Source organism: Alligator mississippiensis, chromosome 2 (genome assembly GCF_030867095.1).
Source record: "Alligator mississippiensis isolate rAllMis1 chromosome 2, rAllMis1, whole genome shotgun sequence".
NCBI classification, from domain to species: Eukaryota; Metazoa; Chordata; order Crocodylia; family Alligatoridae; genus Alligator; species Alligator mississippiensis.
The window spans coordinates 191890190-191909844 of record NC_081825.1 but is presented as its reverse complement, the minus strand read 5'-3'; the positions used below and the strand labels follow the sequence as shown (position 1 = coordinate 191909844).

Genomic DNA, 19655 nt, shown 5'->3' with positions numbered 1-19655 from the left:
AGAACCCCATGGTAAATGGCAGCAAGAATTAGGAGTTAGCTAGTTCAAACACTCCAAAATACTGAAGCTGTCATTAATTTAATGCAATGTAGAAAACACTATATACTTGCTCTGCAGCACAGCTGAACTATAAATTGTATCATATTTCAGAAGCTAGTACAAGCTTGTCTTCTGTATTTGTGTTTTCTATTTGTTGATGTGCTACTGTGCTATGTGCAGATTACGACTGAAGGAAGGGACATTTTTCAAGTGGCTTAGTTTCACAGGTTTCTATTCAGGGTCTTCATAAAGTCCTTGTGCACTTATAAACTTTAATAACTTAGGTTGTGCACAAGGACTTTTTGAAGACCCTGTATATAAAGCAGTGGTTCCAGTGATTCCACATTAGCCAGTTGCTAAAAAGTTCCTTGAATAAGAATTTTCTTACAAAACAATTAGAAAAATAAATTAGCCAAGTTCACTGTCTTTCTTGCAGACTTGTGCTGATGACCTCTATGGAACAAAACCTATATTATTTCCTAAATGAAAACTATGTGAGCTATGGAAACAATGTCTCAGTTTTATCAGACTAAGGATAGCAGGCAACAAAGAAGAAGGATAAAGATCAGAGCCTAAATGATGGCATAAAAGATACTGCACTTTCCAGGACTATTGATACTATCTCAAGTATCATTACTCACTTGAGTAATATATGCTATGGGAATGACAAAAATCAGTGCCCATTAATAACAGAAGAAATTCTAATACTCTCTAAAAAAGGTGATTGAAAATAGTAAATGACACATTTGAAGGGTAAATTAAGCAAGTTCTTGAGGAACAATCTTTGCCCTAAGTTTTACTGCTGATGGAGAAAATGGAGATACTTTGTGATATCCAAGAAAATGGAGATACTTTGTGATATATAGTGATATCCAAAATTAAATTAAGAGTTTCTGAGTATAGGACTTTAGTGGGACTGCTCCCTCAAGTAAAGGCTTTGTGTGTTTGCGTGTATGGATGGGTGGGGTGCGTGTATCTGCATAAGATCATCCCTTAAATTCCAATAGATTTATCCAAAAACTTAGACAAAGTCCTGTCCCATTGATTGCAGTGAGAGTAAAGGCATTAACTTCAAAGGAATCAGGATCTGACTTCTGCTTTCAAGAAACCATCATTGTTCTTTTTAATATTGCTAAAACATGCTGATGTTTGCAGCACTGCAAACATATAGCATTAGCTTTTCTGAACTTTTCACATTTCCCAAAAGTGACACAACAGAAAAATATTTCTTAACACGTTACACTTGAGGGCTCAGTCAGACTACCTTGGTCATCTTATGGTCATATCGTATTTTGTTAATGATGACTATTCCTGTTAAGGGCACTGAAACACTTATTTTTCTTTGCCAGAAGGTAATTCCCTGCTCATTTTAAGTAGTTTTTCACCTTAAGAGTTATATAGAACAATCAAAGAAACAACTCAGAAAAGCAGTCTTGACCTTTCCTCTATGGCACAAAGGAATTCAAAAGCAGTGGACATGGAATAAAAGAATGAGGGAAAGTACCTGGTGAGAATGCCAAAAGAACGTGGATAAATGGAATGCGTGGCTGAAAGGGTATTTCAAGGGTATATGAGTTCATGGATGCTCTTATGAATCATCTCCCACTTCCTGATGTTGAGTTCAGTTTTCATTTAGCCAGTTACAAAATAAAATCACAAAGCTGTAATCCGACATCTGGGGCAAATGTATGATACTTTGTGATTTGTGCTTTTGTCCTGCACAAAGTCAGATAATAGATTTTATCATAGATATTAATCAGCACTGGATCAGTGTTCATGCAAAGAGAGATGAAAAAAGTACGTAAAAGCTGTGTTATCCAGCACCTTACAAGCTGGCATTCTCTATTAACTGGCAGGCTGGCTTATAAGGTAAAAGCAAAACCAGAAGTGCCCACTGTGGCACTTCCAGTTTCACCAAGCCCCCACAGCCCAGAGCATAGCAGCCTGTGCGGGGCCCACCTCCCCGTCCCTTGGGGCTCACAGGAGGGGCGGCAATGCGACAGGAGGGGCAGTGATGCGACGGGAGAGGCAGTGGCCCAAACAAGCAAAGACTCCTGCTCAGGCCTTTCAGGTAACTGGTATATTTTGTTGTCCAGCACCCCCCCATTCTCCATGGGTGCTGGATAACAAAGCTTTTGCTGTACCAGGAGACAAAGGTCACATGGACTACTGCCACAGCCAAGAAGTAGCTATAAGAAGAAAAAACAGGAGAAGCAAGAAATGAAAAGAAGTCACAGAAGTAACAGGCATCTGCTAGTCATAATCAAAGACCAGGAAAACTCATCCATAATAAAAACTGACAGTAACAATACTGGACACTTGCATAGAAGAATCAATTTATAGATGGACAACCGCTATGCTAAAGCAGATGCAGGGAAGGTGGTCTTAGGAGCAGGAATATTTTTAGATGATGGCTTGCAGTTTGCTGATGAGAAAACCTCACTGTTGTCTTATTCTTAAAAGAGTAGAAATAGAATGCAAAAGGTATGGGTTTCATTTGCTGTCAGTTAATTTCTAGTTCTGTAGGTCATATTGCAGCAATTTGACTTTTGCCACTGGACAGTTAGCCATCCAAATATAAGGCCTGGGTTCAGCAGAATACTCAGACTTGAGATTGACCTGAATTGTTCTGTGTCACAGGAAGAGTGACAGGCTTAATTTAAAGTGCCCTGCTTTGAAAGGGTGCTTCATGGAATCAATCACACTAGGCATGTTAGGGGTGCTAGTCTGAGTTTGGTACACTAGCTGTACATCAGCTGAGAATTCTTCTATGCTCAGTAAAACCACTGCTGTGCTTTCTGGTTACAGTTAGGATCTCTGTACTGCTGGACTTTGTGGGCTCTGATCCAGCATGAAACCCACCCACAGAGATCACCCAATCGATTTTAACTGTCCAAATTAAGGAATACAATTATGGGGATTCATAAAACTTTTAACTTTTCCTTTATTTTTTTGGAGGATGGAGGAGAGAACAACTTCTCTCTCACCTTAAAACTCCTCCAACAGAGCAGCTGCATTCATCTGTGCCAGATGGAAATGATGTAACTATCCCAGAAAACGAACAGACCAATTGGTTGTCTCCCAGAATGTTGTGCTACTTTAGAACCAAGCCACAAGATCACAAGAGTGCTTGGAGGAGTGATAAAAGTAATATACCCGCTTCATTCAAGATATGAATAGCAGAAACTCTGACACCCACGATATCCTGTGCAGTTAGAATTTACTGTTTATCTGTTCTTTAGTTCTTTGGTATGAAACATGGCAGGGACTGAGCAGAATTCTAGTAAAAGGAAGATTTTGCATTTAAGGCCCTGAACTGGAACTGAACAGATCTGGAATTAGTTCCCAGGTTAGCCAGAGATTAACCACGAGCAATTTTTTTGGTAATTTCTCTATGCTTCTGGATCACCTCAATAGTATAATACTTCTCCCTCTCCTGCCATAGTGCAGGAGAGTAAATTCAGTAATGTATGTGAGAGACAATGAAACTGCGGTGATAACCAATAAAAAGTAGTCCAAATAAATAAAAGATGACAGTGAAACTTTTCTAATGAGAGACTGAGCCAGCTTGCTTTATCTTGTTGTATCTATATGGAGTATCAATACTTCATATTCTGACCCTTTTGTTACTGACCTAAAGGAAGTCAGTGGGCATGTTTACACATTCATTAATGCACAGTAGTTAGTGCACATTTACTTTAGTACTTGCTTAATGAAGTACTAAGTACATGCGCAGTACCTACAGTTACTGCGAAGTAGCGCTGGTGCAGGTTTTTTTGTGATGCTTACTGAGCAGTAGCCTAATAACACTGTGCAATAGCCTATTAGCACAGTTTTGGACTGGCACATTACTGTGTAGTGTTATTAGGTTACCATGTAGTAAGCGTCTTGTGTGGACGTACCCAGTGAGTACTACTTTATTATCTTATAAGTGAGAAGAATATATTGCACTCTCTGAAAAGCTCAAGGCACCATAGTTAGGCACTATTGTAGCTGTTTTACAGATACATAACTAAAAACAGGGTAGCTTGAATTGGGTAGTTAGCAGACCTGTGGTATAATTCCAGTTATTACTGTTCTTAATATCACTGTATATATTTAATTAGAAGAGTCTTGTTGTAAAGATAAGCTTCAAAATATGAACTGAGTGTAACTGTTCCAGTGAGATCTGCCTGAGACTGTAGCTTTCAAAAGTGCAAACTGCTCAGTTCATCTAAGATAGTTGGAAAATGTACACTGAAAATATGTTTAACCAAACTGTAATATTCACAACTATTTTGAAAGGGGGGTCATAAAACATTTGGGGGTTTTAACAACTAAAGCCTGAACAAAAAAAATCTTTATTTTAAAGAGAATATTTTCATTCTTTTCTAAGAACATCTGAAAAATATAGTAGAAAGGGTTAGCTGTATACTAAATTTTAAAACTCATTTTTTAAAAGTAAAAATGTTGCAAAAAGAAGTCAATTGTTGACAAGTTTTAATTAGTAATAACCTTTATAATTATTTTACTAGTGACCAAAGCATATAGGGGAAAATAAACTAGGAACTAAGAACTAGGTTCTATTTATTTGCCTTCTGGTGTTAGAAACTTTAGGATTCATGTTTCTTTTAAGAAACCTGAAAGCAGTGATTCTTATGTAATAACAGGATTCAGCAACAATGGCCTTAAGATAAACACTAAAAATTGCAACACTTGTGACAAAGCAGTGAAAGCCAGAACACTACCACTGATTTTCTTCTCGACTAGAAAAAAGTTGGCCAGTACTATATTTCAGACCCTACAAAATGGGAGCCATGTCTAGATAGCCATGTCTAGAAAGCTTTGCAAAATTCTACATTTAGTGGGATCACAGTCATCATCATTGGCAATCCCTCATAGCTGGGGATAATTGTCTTCCATGATTGATTTATCTGTGGGCTGAAAATAGATCAAAAGGTTCTATTGCAACTTGGGCATGTGTTTCCATGCAGATGGATGGCTCAGACAACACGCAGCACCCTGCCAAGCCGTGCTGCACCCACACTATAGGGCAGCTGCCGCACAGGTGCCAGGCAGGGGGGGAGCGATCCCCACTGCCCCCACTGCCCTGCGCTGCATGGTGGGGGCTTTGCCACGAGCCCTCAGAAGTCATTGCTGCAACCAGTAAATACGGGGCTTTTTTTTTTTTTAAGTGCCGGGATTAGGTTGGGGCCAGGCAGGGGCTGGGGCTGAGCAGTGCAGCCATGGGGGCTTCTCCCGTGGCTCCCTCCACCCAGGGAGAGGCAGGCACAGCCGAGGAACCACGGGAGAACCTGCAACCGTCCGGCCATGCCTGTCTATCCCCGGCCGATCCAAATCTCTGAAACAGCACCAAAACTCCAAAACAGATTCGGCCAAATCGAAATGGAGCAGAGATCCGAAACACTGAAATGAATCACTGTCCTCCAAAATGGCCAAATCTGAAATCGAAATGAGACATAGCCTTTTCGCACAGCCCTAGTGTGCAGGCGCCTCATATTTTGTAAGTAGCACCTTATATTTTGTTATTTCTAATGTGGGTTGTTGTTTAACTGTTGTATATTATGTGTGTGTGTGCGTGTGTATAAATATCTATATCTATCTCTCTCTATATATATTTATATATATCTATATCTATCTATATCTATATAGATATATATAGAGAGAGAGATAGATATGACGGGCAGGCTGGCAGTGACTTAGCCCAGGGGTTTTAAAAGGGTAAAAGATACTTGGAGGACTTGGGATTCCCTTTCGTCACCAATCAGGCCCCAGAGACTCACCCTCCATGTCCTCTGATTGGCCTCTTGGGTCACCTGGAGGGGGATAAAAAGGGCAGCGCAGCTGGCTCAGGAGAGACCAGCGAGGGACCACAAGGAAGGAGTCTCAAAGAACTAGCAAAGAGGTAGGCCAGTGGAGCAGAAGCAGTTGGCCCAGAAGACCCTGAAGGAGTGGAACCCACAGACAGCGCGGTGTGCAGCCGGCAGAAGAGGCTCCCCAGTTCCAGCAAGGATCTGAGCAGTAATGTGAGAGGTTCCCAGCTCTGCTTCCAGCTCCTCCAATAGGAGGTTGGACAGCTCGACATGAGGCAGGGGCTCCTGGAAGGTCAGAACCCATAGCAGCTTGATAGTGCACCAGCACTGATGGCTGTGTGGTAGTGTTTCTGTTTGCCATGTGGGAGATGCGAGTTCAAGTTCCAGCTGGGTTTAATTGGGGTGAATGAAGTAATAGAGAGAAATTCTTGTTGCAGTGGAAAGGGGTCATAATGCTTTTCCCCCCTCCAGGTACCTAGGCCCTATATTCCTTGTTATTTGACATTTTGTATTTTGTGCCTTTTATATTTCACCAACCAGTATTGTTTGTTCTGCTGTTTGTGTTTTATATTTTGGTTAACCCTGTCTTTTGTCAACTAAATGAATATGTCTTTGATTGTAAGTGTCAAACCTTTGTTGAATCCTGCCCCCTCGGGGCGTTGTAGTATCCCCTATACCCCCTGGTTTATACTGGTTATGTTACCAGTACTGTTCTCTCATTAAAAGGTATATGATTAAGTCCCCATTGGTGGTCTGGCTCTGCTCTATAGGGGGAGGAGAGTCCCTACACCTCCCACAGCACTTGTGCACCTGCTCTGATCCCTTCAATTGGAGACAGGGTACCTCTTGGAGTACTGCCCGGGTTACATAAATATATAATGTTGTTTCGTTGATTGTGTATACACACACACACACACACACACACACACACACACACACTCTTGACTCTTAGTGGGAACACTTATTTCTTACCAAGAACTTTAAAAAATGTTGCCTATAGTGATTTACAGTCTTTTCAGCATAATGCCTTTCTCTTTGGCTAAAGCACCTACTCAGGCCCTGCAAACATATACACGCAAACTTCATTTTACTCAGATGCAGTACGGTGGTTTTCAATGGGCCCACTTATGTGCTTAAAAATTAAGTATGGACTTAAATATTTGTAGGATGGAGCCTGATATTAAACTCGCATTTTGTTTCCTAGAAAGTTTTATATCATTTAAATGAAAGCTGAAGAATCTGGGATCAACCCTTAGAAAAAGAAACAAAGATTATTTTATCCTGTAAAAGATGCAAGCACTGAACTAGAAACATCCACGTTTTAGATTCACATTTTTATTATGAGAATATTTTTGAATTATGTATAATTTCTTTTCCATAGTCACATTGAATTACATTTAGAATGTGCACTGGAATAGAATAGATTCATACGAATGGATTCTTTATGAATGGGGGAGTAGTATTTTATTCAGTATATCACCTGATTTGCTTGAAAAATATTCCATACAGCAGAATGTGACATTAAGCTTACTAAACAGAAAGTCACTGAACAGGTTATGAAATCTGAAAGGTGCTCATATTAATTACATTTCCAGTTCACTGAATTCTGAATGTTTTAAAGGTAAGTGTTCAGGCACCTACAGACATGCACCTATTTTTGTATATGATAAAGTAATTAAGTGATAGTTATATTAAATATGTAAAAGTAATTCTGGGGAATATATAGGATTAAATATTAATTAAAACTCACTGGGGATGTCTACATGTGCATTAATGCACTTTTCCTAATGTGCATTAAATTTAGTACCTCCAATGTGAGGTACTAAATAAATGCGTATTAGGTTGCCCTAATGCACAGTAGCAGAAGTGCATGCTTTTTTAGTGATGCTTAATGCGCAGTAGCCTATTTTACTGCACAGTAGTGTATTTGCATGGGTTTTTACACCACGCTTTAATGCACAGTAAAATAGGCTACTGCACATTAAAGTGCACATGTAGATGCACCCACTGATATTTTATCCTCACTAGACAGGGCTGTAATAAAAACAATAATTTTAAGTAATAAACTATCAAAAGCTAAAGGATGAATCCTCATATCAAAGTATGTACTGGCACAATCTCTGTGGTTACCAGAATTACTTAGCAAGTACCTCTCTATTAATATATCTATTTTAGGTTTGGGACTAGTTGCTGTGTTTAACAGCTATTATCATTAAAAGAGACATTTCAGTGTATGTGCATCAATGTTTTATAAAGAGTTGTCTTAAGTCCTACTTATTTGTCACTGCTTCCCCTTACCTCTGCATTTCTATTGTCCACATCTTTCATGTTTAAAATTGTAAATAACTCAAAATAGATTGGGCACTGTGCATTAATAGAAATATACCCTATACAAAAAAAAAGATAAAATACTCACTGAATTCCTTTTTGTGAAAATCCTACGCATATTTTTGTGTGCTTGCTTCTGGTGACATTTGAAGCAGTGAAGAGTCTGAATGTTGGATCTCATGAAGCTTACTATTGATGGATCTCCCATTGTAAAGTCACAACAGTGGATAATGAACATATTTCAGATTTTTTCAAATATATTATTTCACACTCGACATATTTGGGTGGGAGCTTGATACAGAATTTCAGACTCAAACTTAAATGGAATAGGTGGTCAACTGTTGTAGAAAGGCATAGACTGATATACAATGTTGCCTTTAATGAAGCCAAACCAATTTACATAAACTGAAGAGTAGGTCCAAATTCCACACCTGATCAAAATCTGTGTCCTGCTTCTTCTTGTGTTCAGTTATCTTGTTTCTTACTCCATCACTGCAAATGTGTGGAGCTTATTTTAAACATATTTTCAGATAATGTCGAAAAATGTCCATTTGATAACAAGTTCAGTTGAGTCATAGCATACTGCAGTTAAAAGCTTCATATTCCCATTGGTTTAAAAGCTTTCAAACTTGGGGAGGTGGAACAGAATCCAAGCTTGCTCAGAATGATGGCAGCGTTCTTGTTTGGCTCATGCTTGAAACAACACTGAGCTGTGAAATCAAATCTGAACGCAAACAGCAGGGCAGGGTTCAGGCCTGGTATGTAATTCAAATATTGCAAACCTTTATTAATAACTACCCATGTGTTAGTTAGTGCTTTGAGGAAAGGGGAAGATCTTTATAAAGAAGACACATTTCAGGGCAGGAATCCCAGGGCCTGGCTCCTTTATACCCTGCATTTTGGTTTTATATAGGATGGTTTTGATACAGATGATCCTGCTTCAGGCAGGGAACTGCACTAGATGGCCTATGGATGTCCCTTCCAGCCCCATTTCTTTATGATTCCATAATCCACTTTACAGTGGTGCAAAGTGAGTCTCAAACCTCACCCAGTCGGAATAGAAGCACTTGAGATGTGTTTTGCACCAGTGCAGTGGTTCTCAACCTTTCTAAGCTCAAGACCCCCTCAGAAAATGCCAAGCTTTCAAGTTTTCACTCATGTGAAAAAAATACAGAAAAATAATGAGAGCAATTCTTCTGTGGCAAAGCACTCACACAGACCACATAAGAATAAGAACAGAACTGCCATATACTGGGTTGGACCATAGGTCCATCCTGCCCAGTCTCCGACACTCTGCGGCCTGTATATGTTTGACCACATCTGGCTGTGGCAAAGAGGACCAGGGGTTGGGAAAAGGAGGGACCTAGTATTCCCTCCCACAAAGTTCTCCATAACGATATTGAGGGCATCACCAGGACAGCCTGGCTCACCATGGTGGCATGAAGTGCATCTCCAGCCTCATCTACGAGGAGGCTCAGGGGATGCTGAAGGTCTTTCTGGAGAATGTGATCCGTGATGCTGTCACCTATACCAAGCATGCCAAGACCAAGACTGTGACCACCATGGATGTGCGCCAGGATCACAGCTTATACAGATTTGGTGGCTAAACGCTCAGTAGCAAAAACCCCGCCACGCAGTGGTAGAGTGTGGATGCTGAAAGGGAAAGTAAACAGAGTATGACCAGGGTTTTTTTTTTCACTTTTCCTCTCTCACTTGCAGCCACCAGCATTTAAGGGCTAGGAAGTTCTGGTTCAGAGACTGTGCCACTATTTCCCATGCTTAATAGCTCCAGATTGGGGACTGACTGGCTAAGCAGCAGCTCTGCAGAAAAGGACCTGGGGGTTAGTGTGGACAATAACCTGCGTATGAGACAACAGCGTGCCCTTGTTTCCAAGACAGATAACAGCGTACTGGGCTGCATTGGTAGGAGTGTTGCCAGCAGATGGAGGGAAGTAATTATTCCCCTCTATTCAGCACTGGTGAGGCCACATCTGGAGTAAAGTGTGCAGTGTTGGGCACCCACTCCAGAAAGGACATAGACAAATTGGCGAGTCCAAAGAAGGTAACAGAAATGGTTTGGGGACAGGGGCACATGACTTCTGAGGAGAGGCTGAGGGATCTGGGCTTATTTAGCTTGAAGAAGAGGAGACTGAGGGGGGATTTAATAGCAGCCTGCAACCACCTGAAGAGAGGGTTCAAAGAGGATGGAGCGAGGCTGTTCTCAGTGGTGGCCGATGACACAACAAGAAGCAACGGTCTCAAGTCGCAGCAAGGCAGGTTTAGGTTAGATTTTAGGAAAATCTTTCTCACTAGGAGGGGAGTAGAGCACTGGAGCAGGTTACCCAGAGTGGGGGTGGACTCTCCATCCTTGGGGGTTTTTAAGACAAAGCCTTGGCTGGGATGCTGTAGGTGGGGCTGGTCCCGCTCGGAGCAGAGGGTAGCACTAGCTGCCCCCGGAGGGCCCGGGTTTGCTGTCAATCTGTGCAGAAAGTGCCCCAGCCCCTTGCGGAGGGGCCGGAGTGGCGCCTGGTGGCGAGGAGTCGCCGCTGGGCGCCGAGACCCTCCGCGCCTTCCCCGTCGTGTCCCCGCAGCGCGCCCCTCCTCGGCCCGCTCGGAGCGGAGGATGCCGGTCCGGGCAGGTCCCCCCGCGGGCAGATAATCCGCGCCGGGCAGGTCCGAGCACGCGTGTGTGTGTACGTGTGCACGCGTGCGCGTGCCTGCAGGTGTGCCCAGGTAGCGCGGCCCTGCCCCGCTGCTATATAGAGCCGCGGCGGAGCGCTGTCCCGCTGCCCGCCGCCCGCCCAGGGCCGCCGCGCCGCCGCCGCCCCGCCCCGCCCCGGCTCGTCCCGCCCGCCCGCCCGCCCGCCATGGCCGAGCCCCGGCCCAAGCGGCCGCGCAGCGCCTTGCCCGTGTGCCCCGCGCACCGCGGCCCGGCCGCCAGCCGCGTCAAGCAGCGCTTCCCGCCCGCCGTGGAGGAGGGCCTGTGCGGGGTGGCCAGCGCCCTGCTGGAGCTCGCCTACCGCCTCCAGGCGCTGGTAAGGGGAGCCGCTGCCCGCGCCCGCCCCCCAGGGCCCTTCCCTGGGCTCCGGTCCGTCCCCCTCATCTCCATCCCGTCCCAGCCCCGGCCGTGTCCGGGCCGCTGTGCCCTCGCCCGGGCTCTGGTCCCTCTCCTTCCCCTGCTGCTTGCACCCCGAGCTCCTGCCCCGGAGATCCTCTCTCTGGCCCCATCAGTCTCCATTGCCCCATGCCTTCCCCCAGGTGGCTGTCCCCTCTCTTCCCCTGCTCCTTACACCCCCAGCTCCTTCCCCTGAGATCCTGTGTCATCCATCTGTCCCTTGCCACGGGCTGCAGGCCTTCTGCTTCCTTGATCTTTACACCCTGATCTCCCTCCTCTGAGATCCTGTCCCCAGCCCCTATCAGTCTCCCTTGCCCTGTGTCCCTCCCTGCAGGCTCCAGGCCTTCTGCTTCCCATGCTTTTTACACCCCATCTCCTTCCCCCAAGATCCCATCATAACCCCCATCACCATTACCCTGTGCTCCCCTGCTCTTTACACCCTGATCTCCCTCCCCTGAGATCGTTTCCCCAGCCCCCATCAGTCTCCATTACCCCATGCTTTCCCCCAGGCTCCTGTCCCCCCCCACTTCCCCTGCTCCTTACACCCCAGTTTCTCTCCCCTGTGATGCCATCCCAGCCCCCATCAGACTACATTATTCTGCACCCATGTCTTCCTTGAACCCCAGCCAAGGGTCGACCTCATCCCCATCTCCAGCCAAAGCATGTCAGACTCAGAATGCAGGCACCCTGGCAATCAGAGCCTCTGGGAGGGCTTAGTTTTGGGGTTCTCACTCCCAAGCTGGCATCACTACTGGGTGTGTGGTACTGGTGCAGGCTGGTGCTGGGGACAGGGAGGACGAGGCAGTGCCTCCACTCCCTCTGTTCCTTTGGATCCTGTTGTGACAGGCAGGCACCAGGCACTGAGGAAGGGGGTATAGCTTTTAAACTAGCAGCTAGCAGAAGTTGGCAGCCTCTGAGATTTCGCTAAGGGTATATAAACTTCTTCTGCCTTTCAAGTTGCAAATGCACTTCCGGCCGTTTGAGTTATAACAACATTTGTTTTACAGTCTAAACCCCACCTCCCTCTTTATTTCTGCGGAGAAAGGTGTTTTGTTTGGTTTCATTTTGTTTTTTTTTAATAAAGCCCAGGTAAGGAACTCAGGATCAGGCGTGTGCACTAGCTACACTGCTTTGCAGTACACTACTGTATAAATTTACCATTTTGGCTCCAAAGAGGTGTTTTGTTTTAAAACGGGGGACTTGGGGAAACTTTTCTAGGAGAGTCACCAACAGGCTGTGTGCGCCAGTTCAATCCAACTAAGGATCTGGCCTGGTATTTTTTAGATCCTAGACTGAATGTTAAACAGCTGCCTTGAATAATCACAGTAGGCCCAACACAGTTCTTGCTGTCCCTGTGGTTGCAACAGAAATATTCCCAGTACAGCTAGCCAATCAGAGGGCACAAAAGAGAACTTCAAAACTGTTAGTTTATTATTTTTTGTTTGTTTGTGTGACTGTTGCTTTAAGTTTGATTGCTGAGGGCTAGAACTTTTATGAACTAAAAGATTTAAGAAATAAGGGGGGGGGGGGACTGGACCTTCTCCATTACTGCTGTCATTGGAGGGAACACATTATTTGCAGTGCAGGTGTGAGTTCTCACAGCATTATTTCATTTCAATCAAAGTGTAAAATGACTTTGCCAGAGGGGGGAAGAATAAAGAGTTCTAGTAGACTTGGGGTGTTCTGTGTGGACGTTTACAAAGGGGTTTTGTCTTTTGTTTTATTTATAAGCAAAATGGTTGTGTGCAATGAATGAAAGAACAATTAATCTTTCTTTTGCTTGACTTAAAAGTTATTTCCATGTCCACACAAGTACCTAGATTTCAAGAGAAAAGGCATTAGTTTAACTGAATAACAAATTCAGATAGGCCAAAGTGCTAAAGTATGAGATCATGCTAAAGTAACAGATATTAAGAACTAATTTTTAAGAACCTTTGTCCCAAGGTGTATGCTTTCCTTAAGGACCAAGGATAATCAGCACCAAACATCCTGCCCCACTCAACACTGGTAGTCCTTGGGCAAAACACCAATTAATAGACTGGAGGGAATGATTCTTGGGTTACTTGAAAAACTTTCATCAGCTTTTATGCAACACAAATCCAATAAAAATCAAAAGTATGATTGAAATTTCCACCTATTATTAAACATGCACTGACATTATATCAATATCTATAATATGTCTGTCTTCCTGTCTGCTCTTCTGGCTAGGGCTGATGAAAAATTCCACCAAAAACATGTTGCAAACAGGCATTAAAATGCTGATGACTAAATTAGGTCATAGAATTTAAAATAAATCTTATGTGGGCTATTTAATAAGCACACACACATACACATATATATTTCAACTATTTCATTTCTGCTGCTTAACTGGGTTCTGCTGATTCAGTAGGAGCACTGTTTTGCCCAACCTTGACTTTTGCCAATGACAGCTTCAGTCACTGACTTCTGTGAGAGCAGTAAGCCCAAAATGTTCTTATTTATAAATACCTCATTATAATATTCATAATACTTGGAGTTCTTGTAAATTCTTTATAGTCCTGTAATGTCACAAGCTTGGCAGGGGTGGAGGGGGGGCATTATTTGTTTTCATTGTGCTTTTTGGTGGTGGTGTCCTAAAGAGCATGCTGTATATTGTGTGTGTTACACAGTTTCTCAAAAGACCAGTAGATGGGCTACGTGGGTAAAATTTTAACTTCTTGAAGTTTGTGTAGGCTATTAAATGGGAGGGTGGGGGAACAGGAAGAGGCAGAAGTTCAGAGAGAGAGAAAGACCCACACACTTCCCACCACAGGACTGCAAAGTTTGTAAGGCATGTTTCTGCACTAGTGGCAACTGCTGTTCTGCAGTCTCCTGCACACAGTGATAGAAGTGCAGGATTATTGTAGATATAGATCATTTGGCTTAATCTCTGGCCTAGTGCTACCTGTCATAGTCCTTGATAACTGCCTATACAAGGGCAGAGACCACTTCCATAGAATGGGGACCCTCCTGGTACCTTCTTGTTATAAGGATTAGATCAAGGGGTGGGCAATTAATTTGGCCAGAGGGCTGCTAAAAGAGTTCTAGTGAGCTGTTGTAGAATGGGTCAGTACCCCTCCCCCAACAGCTCACCAAAACTCCCTAAGTGGCCCATGTGTGGGTCCCAACAGGTCTCTGTGGAGACCCTGGGATCACTGGGTGGTGACAGGATGGGGCCAGGGCTTGGAATAGAGCCACAATCCACCCCCTGCCTGCTCCTGCTTGTGGAACTGGCACCCACTGCAAGGGCATCCGGGTAGCAGATCATGGCTCTGCCTCAGGCCCTGGCCCCATGCTATCACTACCTTGTGGTCCTGTTCCATGGCCCCACCTGCCCATCCCATTCCCGGATGCCACTCCGCACCTGTGGCCCCATCCCAGCATGGATGGGAAGGGGCTGCAGGCAAGTGGGTAGCAGTGGGGTAGGTGGGTAGCAGTTTCCAGGAGTGGGACAGACAGGCAGGCAGGGCTGGGGATCAGGATTGCAGGGCAGTGGCAACGTGGGGTTTGGAGCTGGGGTCCAGGGGCTGGGGCAGAGCTGTGATCCACTGCCTGCATGCTCCTGTGACAGGCACCAGTTCAGCGGGCAAGGGCTTGCAGGGAATGGATTGCCACTCTGTGCCCAGCCCCGCACCATCACGACCTCTCAGTCCTGATTCCTGGCCCCGCCCACCCATTCCACTTCTGGACACAGCTCCCTGCCTGCTCATGGCCCTATCCCATCTGCCCAGCTGTGCACCCTGCCCATTTGGGTCCCAGACAGTCTCCAGGAAGACCTTGCCCACCCACTCCATCTGGCACCCCAGGACTGGGTGCAGGACAGATGAGCTGGGGTGCCTGGGCAGTGGGACTGGATCTGGCAGTGGCAGCCAGAAGGAGCGACCCCTGGGGCTGCTAGAAAATGGAGTTCAGCCACCACGCTGTGCACTTGGGGATTGTGGGGCCAAGGACACTGCGGACTAGACAGAATGCCTTGGTGAACCAGATTTGGCCTGTGGGCCATATTTTGCCCGCCTCCAGTTTAGGTCATGCGGAAAGACGGGGTGCTGACTTTTGACACCAGAGGTTAATTTAACCCAATATGAATAAAATTGTTACTTTAGTAGCATAATATTAAATCTTGTAATGTCTGAAGTTACTAGGCTTCTTTTCTATAGTCACTAATTCAGAGAAGCAGAATTAGCCCTGTACTGGTTTGGTATTTCTCAATACAATAGATGCAGGCAGTTCTTTTAAGGGCATGTCTCATGTATATTCTCATTGGATAGCAATGGTATTTCCCTGGGAAAATAACTGGTCAGCATTGTCTGTAAGGAAGTAGAAAAACTGATGCAAAGTCTGTTTCCTTGTGTGATCCAGGTCATAACTTTTTTTTTTCCTTTTTGCATCTGTCTCACATTTCGTAATTTGCATATCTTAAAGTTAACCCTTCTGCTAAGACCCGTCTCTTAAAGGGACCATTTCTACATTCTTCCTCCAGCCAACACTTCTAATTAGGCCGGTGGGAGTTTTAAATATGCAAAAGTTGCAGAATTGACCCTTACAGTTTAAAATGCACAAACATTTTAAAAGAAGGAAAAAGATATACTATTTCAACAGGGAAAAGATTAGTCTTGATAGTGCAACTTCAGCGGTAGCAATTTTTTGAGGGAGAAATGGTATGGTCAGAAACAGAGGAATGGCTTCTGTCTCTCTGTCTCTCAACCGAAGGGAAGAAGAAAGAAGGTAAACCGTAATGAGAGATGAGAGAAGTTGAACAGCTGAAATGTGACTGGGTAAGAGGTTGGATGAAGACATAGCGGCAACTAATGAGAGGAGGAAAATCAGAGGGAAAAAATCCATTTAGGGGCTTGGGAGTGAGTGATGTTTTTAGCTACTGAGAATTGTTCCTGCTGCTGAGGTTGGTATTGAATACCTGTTCTCAGAGATGTGCACTTGATATCTGATACAGCTGTTCAACTTCGTTTTCCCTGAATAACTCATTTGAAGCTAAGAGATATAAGAATGTACTGCAGAAACTAAGAGATCTCTGCGCTTCCCCTAACTGTGAGCCCCACTACACAAGCCATCCCTGCCTGGGACAGGCGGCTGCTCAGTTTCAGCTTCAGCCTCAAGGGTGGGGCCAAAGCCAGAACTGAGCTGCCACCTGCCTCAGGTCGGTACTTGAATTGATGAAGCTTCTTTTTTCCCATGCTGACTGAGGAGAAAAACCTTGTCTTGGATTTGAAAAAATATGGTAATTTAGGGGAGACTTTTGGATGGGTGAAGAGAAATTGGCAGTACATGCTTCACTGAAAATCATCCTCTTTGTTCTTTAAAGATGATAGATCTGTGTTTTCCTACATATGAATTCCATCATACCTCATGTGTCATACTTCTTAACAATCATTTGTATGTCTGTCTCTTTGTTTAAAACCACAGGGTGAGATTTTTGATCAGTCTGATGTGGCTTTACCAAACTTCGCCAAATTTTTTTGGGACCAGGCTAAAGAAGAGAGAGAAGCAGCAGAAGCTATGTTGAAATACCAACGAGAGCGAGGAGGCCATTATTGTCCCAGAAACCTCCAGGTGTGCCACAGACAGCATGTTTGGTCTTCCACAATAAGCAAACTATACTAAGCCTCTGCTTTGCATCACTGTTGTTCAAAACCTAAAACCTGTGTATTCAGACACATTCTCTCTCCAATAACTTTTATTTTCTCTTCCATACTTCCTTCATACCCAGTATGTTGATGGGAGATTCTGTGAGATGTGTAACCCTGACCCTGGTTTTTCGTTGTCCAATCAATAGATTAAATACAGCAGTAATTAATGTCCTTCGAACAACAGGGCTACAACCTGTACCCCTGCAGCAATAATTCAGGTGTTTTTTCCATCTTAGTCACTTTGGTACGTGTTGCAAGGACAGTGGTAGCCACAAATTTTTTGTCATTGATTGATTCAGAGGGAAGGATTCTGGCTTCACTGAAGCCAGAGAAGCTGCACAAGTTTTATATTGGTATAACCAAAGGTAGAATTTGACCTGGAGATTTTTGTTTCACTTGCATGGGCATAAAGCAAAACTTAACTTGAATTAAGTGAAGTTGCCAGTCTAAGTTAGAATCAGCCTTTGTGGACATTTTGTGCCTGGTGGGCATACAATAAGTAGCCTTATATATTTATTTAATGAACAACACCAGAAAAGCCATGAGTCTGAAACACTGAGCTACTTTTTGAAACTTTTTTTTTTCCATAGGTTAGACAGGTGCACGCTTCCAAAACAGAGAAATGCCTAAGTTATCTGCCAGCTGAATCTAACTTACTGTGTAAACTGAAGATAGTAGGAAACATGTATTTAAAAGCAGAAGAATCAAAGCAAAGATTTAGTAAATAAAATAAGAGGAACTGTTGCAAAAAAATAACCTGCAGGTGCATTTCTTCTTTGGAAGGCAAGACGAGTTACAGGAAAGTAGCAATTATTGTAAGCTGTGTAATGATTTTGTTAATATTTCTAATTTTCCCTTTTTTATGTTTGTTTTTATAGAAACCAAACTGTGAAGGTGTAACCAATGTCATGAAGGCCCTGGAAATGGCACTAGTACAATGGAAAACCATGACAGGTTATCTTGAAGAGCTCTATGCTCTGAGCATTGCAAATGGAGACCCTCATAGTGCTAGCACTATTAAGAAACAATTTATTGAACCCAAAATCTGGAAGATCAAGTTAGTGGGAGATCTCTTGACCAATGCTCACAGGCTTGAATGTTCCCAAGATGCCAAAGGCAACCTTGGAGAATACCTTATGGACCGGTTACAGGAGGAGCTCAAAAAAGGCATAGAGTCACAGTCTAGTCAACAATGAACCCCTTGTTCATCTCTCCAGCAAGCTACAGAGGGGCTGAAGCAGCCGCCAAGAGAATGTGACTCTGGGCATAAGAACAGCATAGGGCCAATATAAGCAACCCTACACTATACTTCCTCACATTTTCAGTGTAAGGTTATGCCAGGAACAAAACTGAGGCAAGCCAAAGAGTGATGGTAGCATAGTGGCTGTTGGGGACCATGGAACAACCCTAGGTAGCCAAAGGAGAAATCTGGCATAAGTTAGATCAGCCCCTGGGGCCCTAATTCAGAAGCTGCAATGGTGTTTTAAAATTCCAGCACCAATTCTTTTTACATCTTCGTTTTTTATGCGGTGTGCCTCTGGCAAGACACGACCACGAATCCACCTCATCCAACTGGTAGGAAGGCTACTAGATATTTAGGATGTCAGCAATAAATTCTATCAAAGAAGTCTTATGTTAAAAACTTAAAATGCCCGCTTTCAGCAATCACCGCGTTCTTAGGTTTACGCTCTTAAATGGTTGCTTGGATTAGTTAGTGCAAAGGATTTTTTATCATGTATAAAAACTATTTAAAAAAAAAAATGTATTTTAGTACAAAGAAATTTTTCTATGCTGGAGAAACTCTAGATTTTTAGAATTTTTACCGTGTTTAAACCAATGTATAATTCTATGCTAGTATATTGGTGCAGAAATACAGTATAATGTTCATATTATACAATATGAAATTTTTAAGATTAGTTTAACATGTACATTTCTTGGTATTAGTGTGTATCATGAAGCAGCAACTTTAAATAGGCTAAATCAGTTACTTGTTTTTTTTAAATCCAAGTTTATTTCTCCTTCTGTTCTTCTCCAAGATGAAGCATATTAACCCACCTGACAGTTGTAAGCATGTATTTGTGGACACGAGGCATTGTGCTCTTCTGGACTATGACTTTTAGCATCTGCTTTGCTGCCCCCAGCAGTTTTATACTTGTGACTAAGATTCCCCCCCTCTCAATCAGAACTGAACTAGTACATCAAATTCTTTCACTGTCTGGGCAGCATACGGAATTAGTATTTCAGATGAGGTAAAACCAGAGTCTTCACTATATGTAATCCTTACAGATCCCTTGGCATGTTTAACAAATGTAAATAAAATATTAATTTGAGCATCCTGGCTAGATTCTGTCCTAGATAATTGTGTTGGTTCCGTGATAACTGCATCTCTTCCAACTATACAGTTAGTCCAATAAAATATATTGCCAAAAAAGTCCTTGTCTCTCATAGTTCCTGGACCATTCTGGCTACGACAACATTCTATGTCTACTACCCTAATTCTTATACTCAGATAAAAGTTATTTTGTATTAATCATATTAAACTAATGGTATTACAGCTGGTAGTCTTAAGCCAGAGCAATACCCAAAATTTAATTCACTGGGATACCTGTCTAAGGAACGCTTATTTATTGCCAAAGACAGACTATAGTAGTAATTTTCTGAATGTAACTGCCCTTTATATAGCAAAACCTGGCTAAA

General features: G+C 43.3%; 1 protein-coding gene across 1 annotated transcript; it reads left to right on the top strand.

Moving 5' to 3' along the window:
• The first annotated feature begins 11018 nt into the window (after window positions 1–11018).
• LOC102568956 (ferritin light chain) lies at window positions 11019–19291 on the top strand. Its single transcript, XM_014602165.3, is given in 3 exon segments — window positions 11019–11215; window positions 16735–16881; window positions 17837–19291. Coding segments are annotated over 3 exon segments (807 nt in total). The 5' UTR covers window positions 11019–11047; the 3' UTR covers window positions 18329–19291.
• The last annotated feature ends 364 nt before the right edge of the window (window positions 19292–19655 follow it).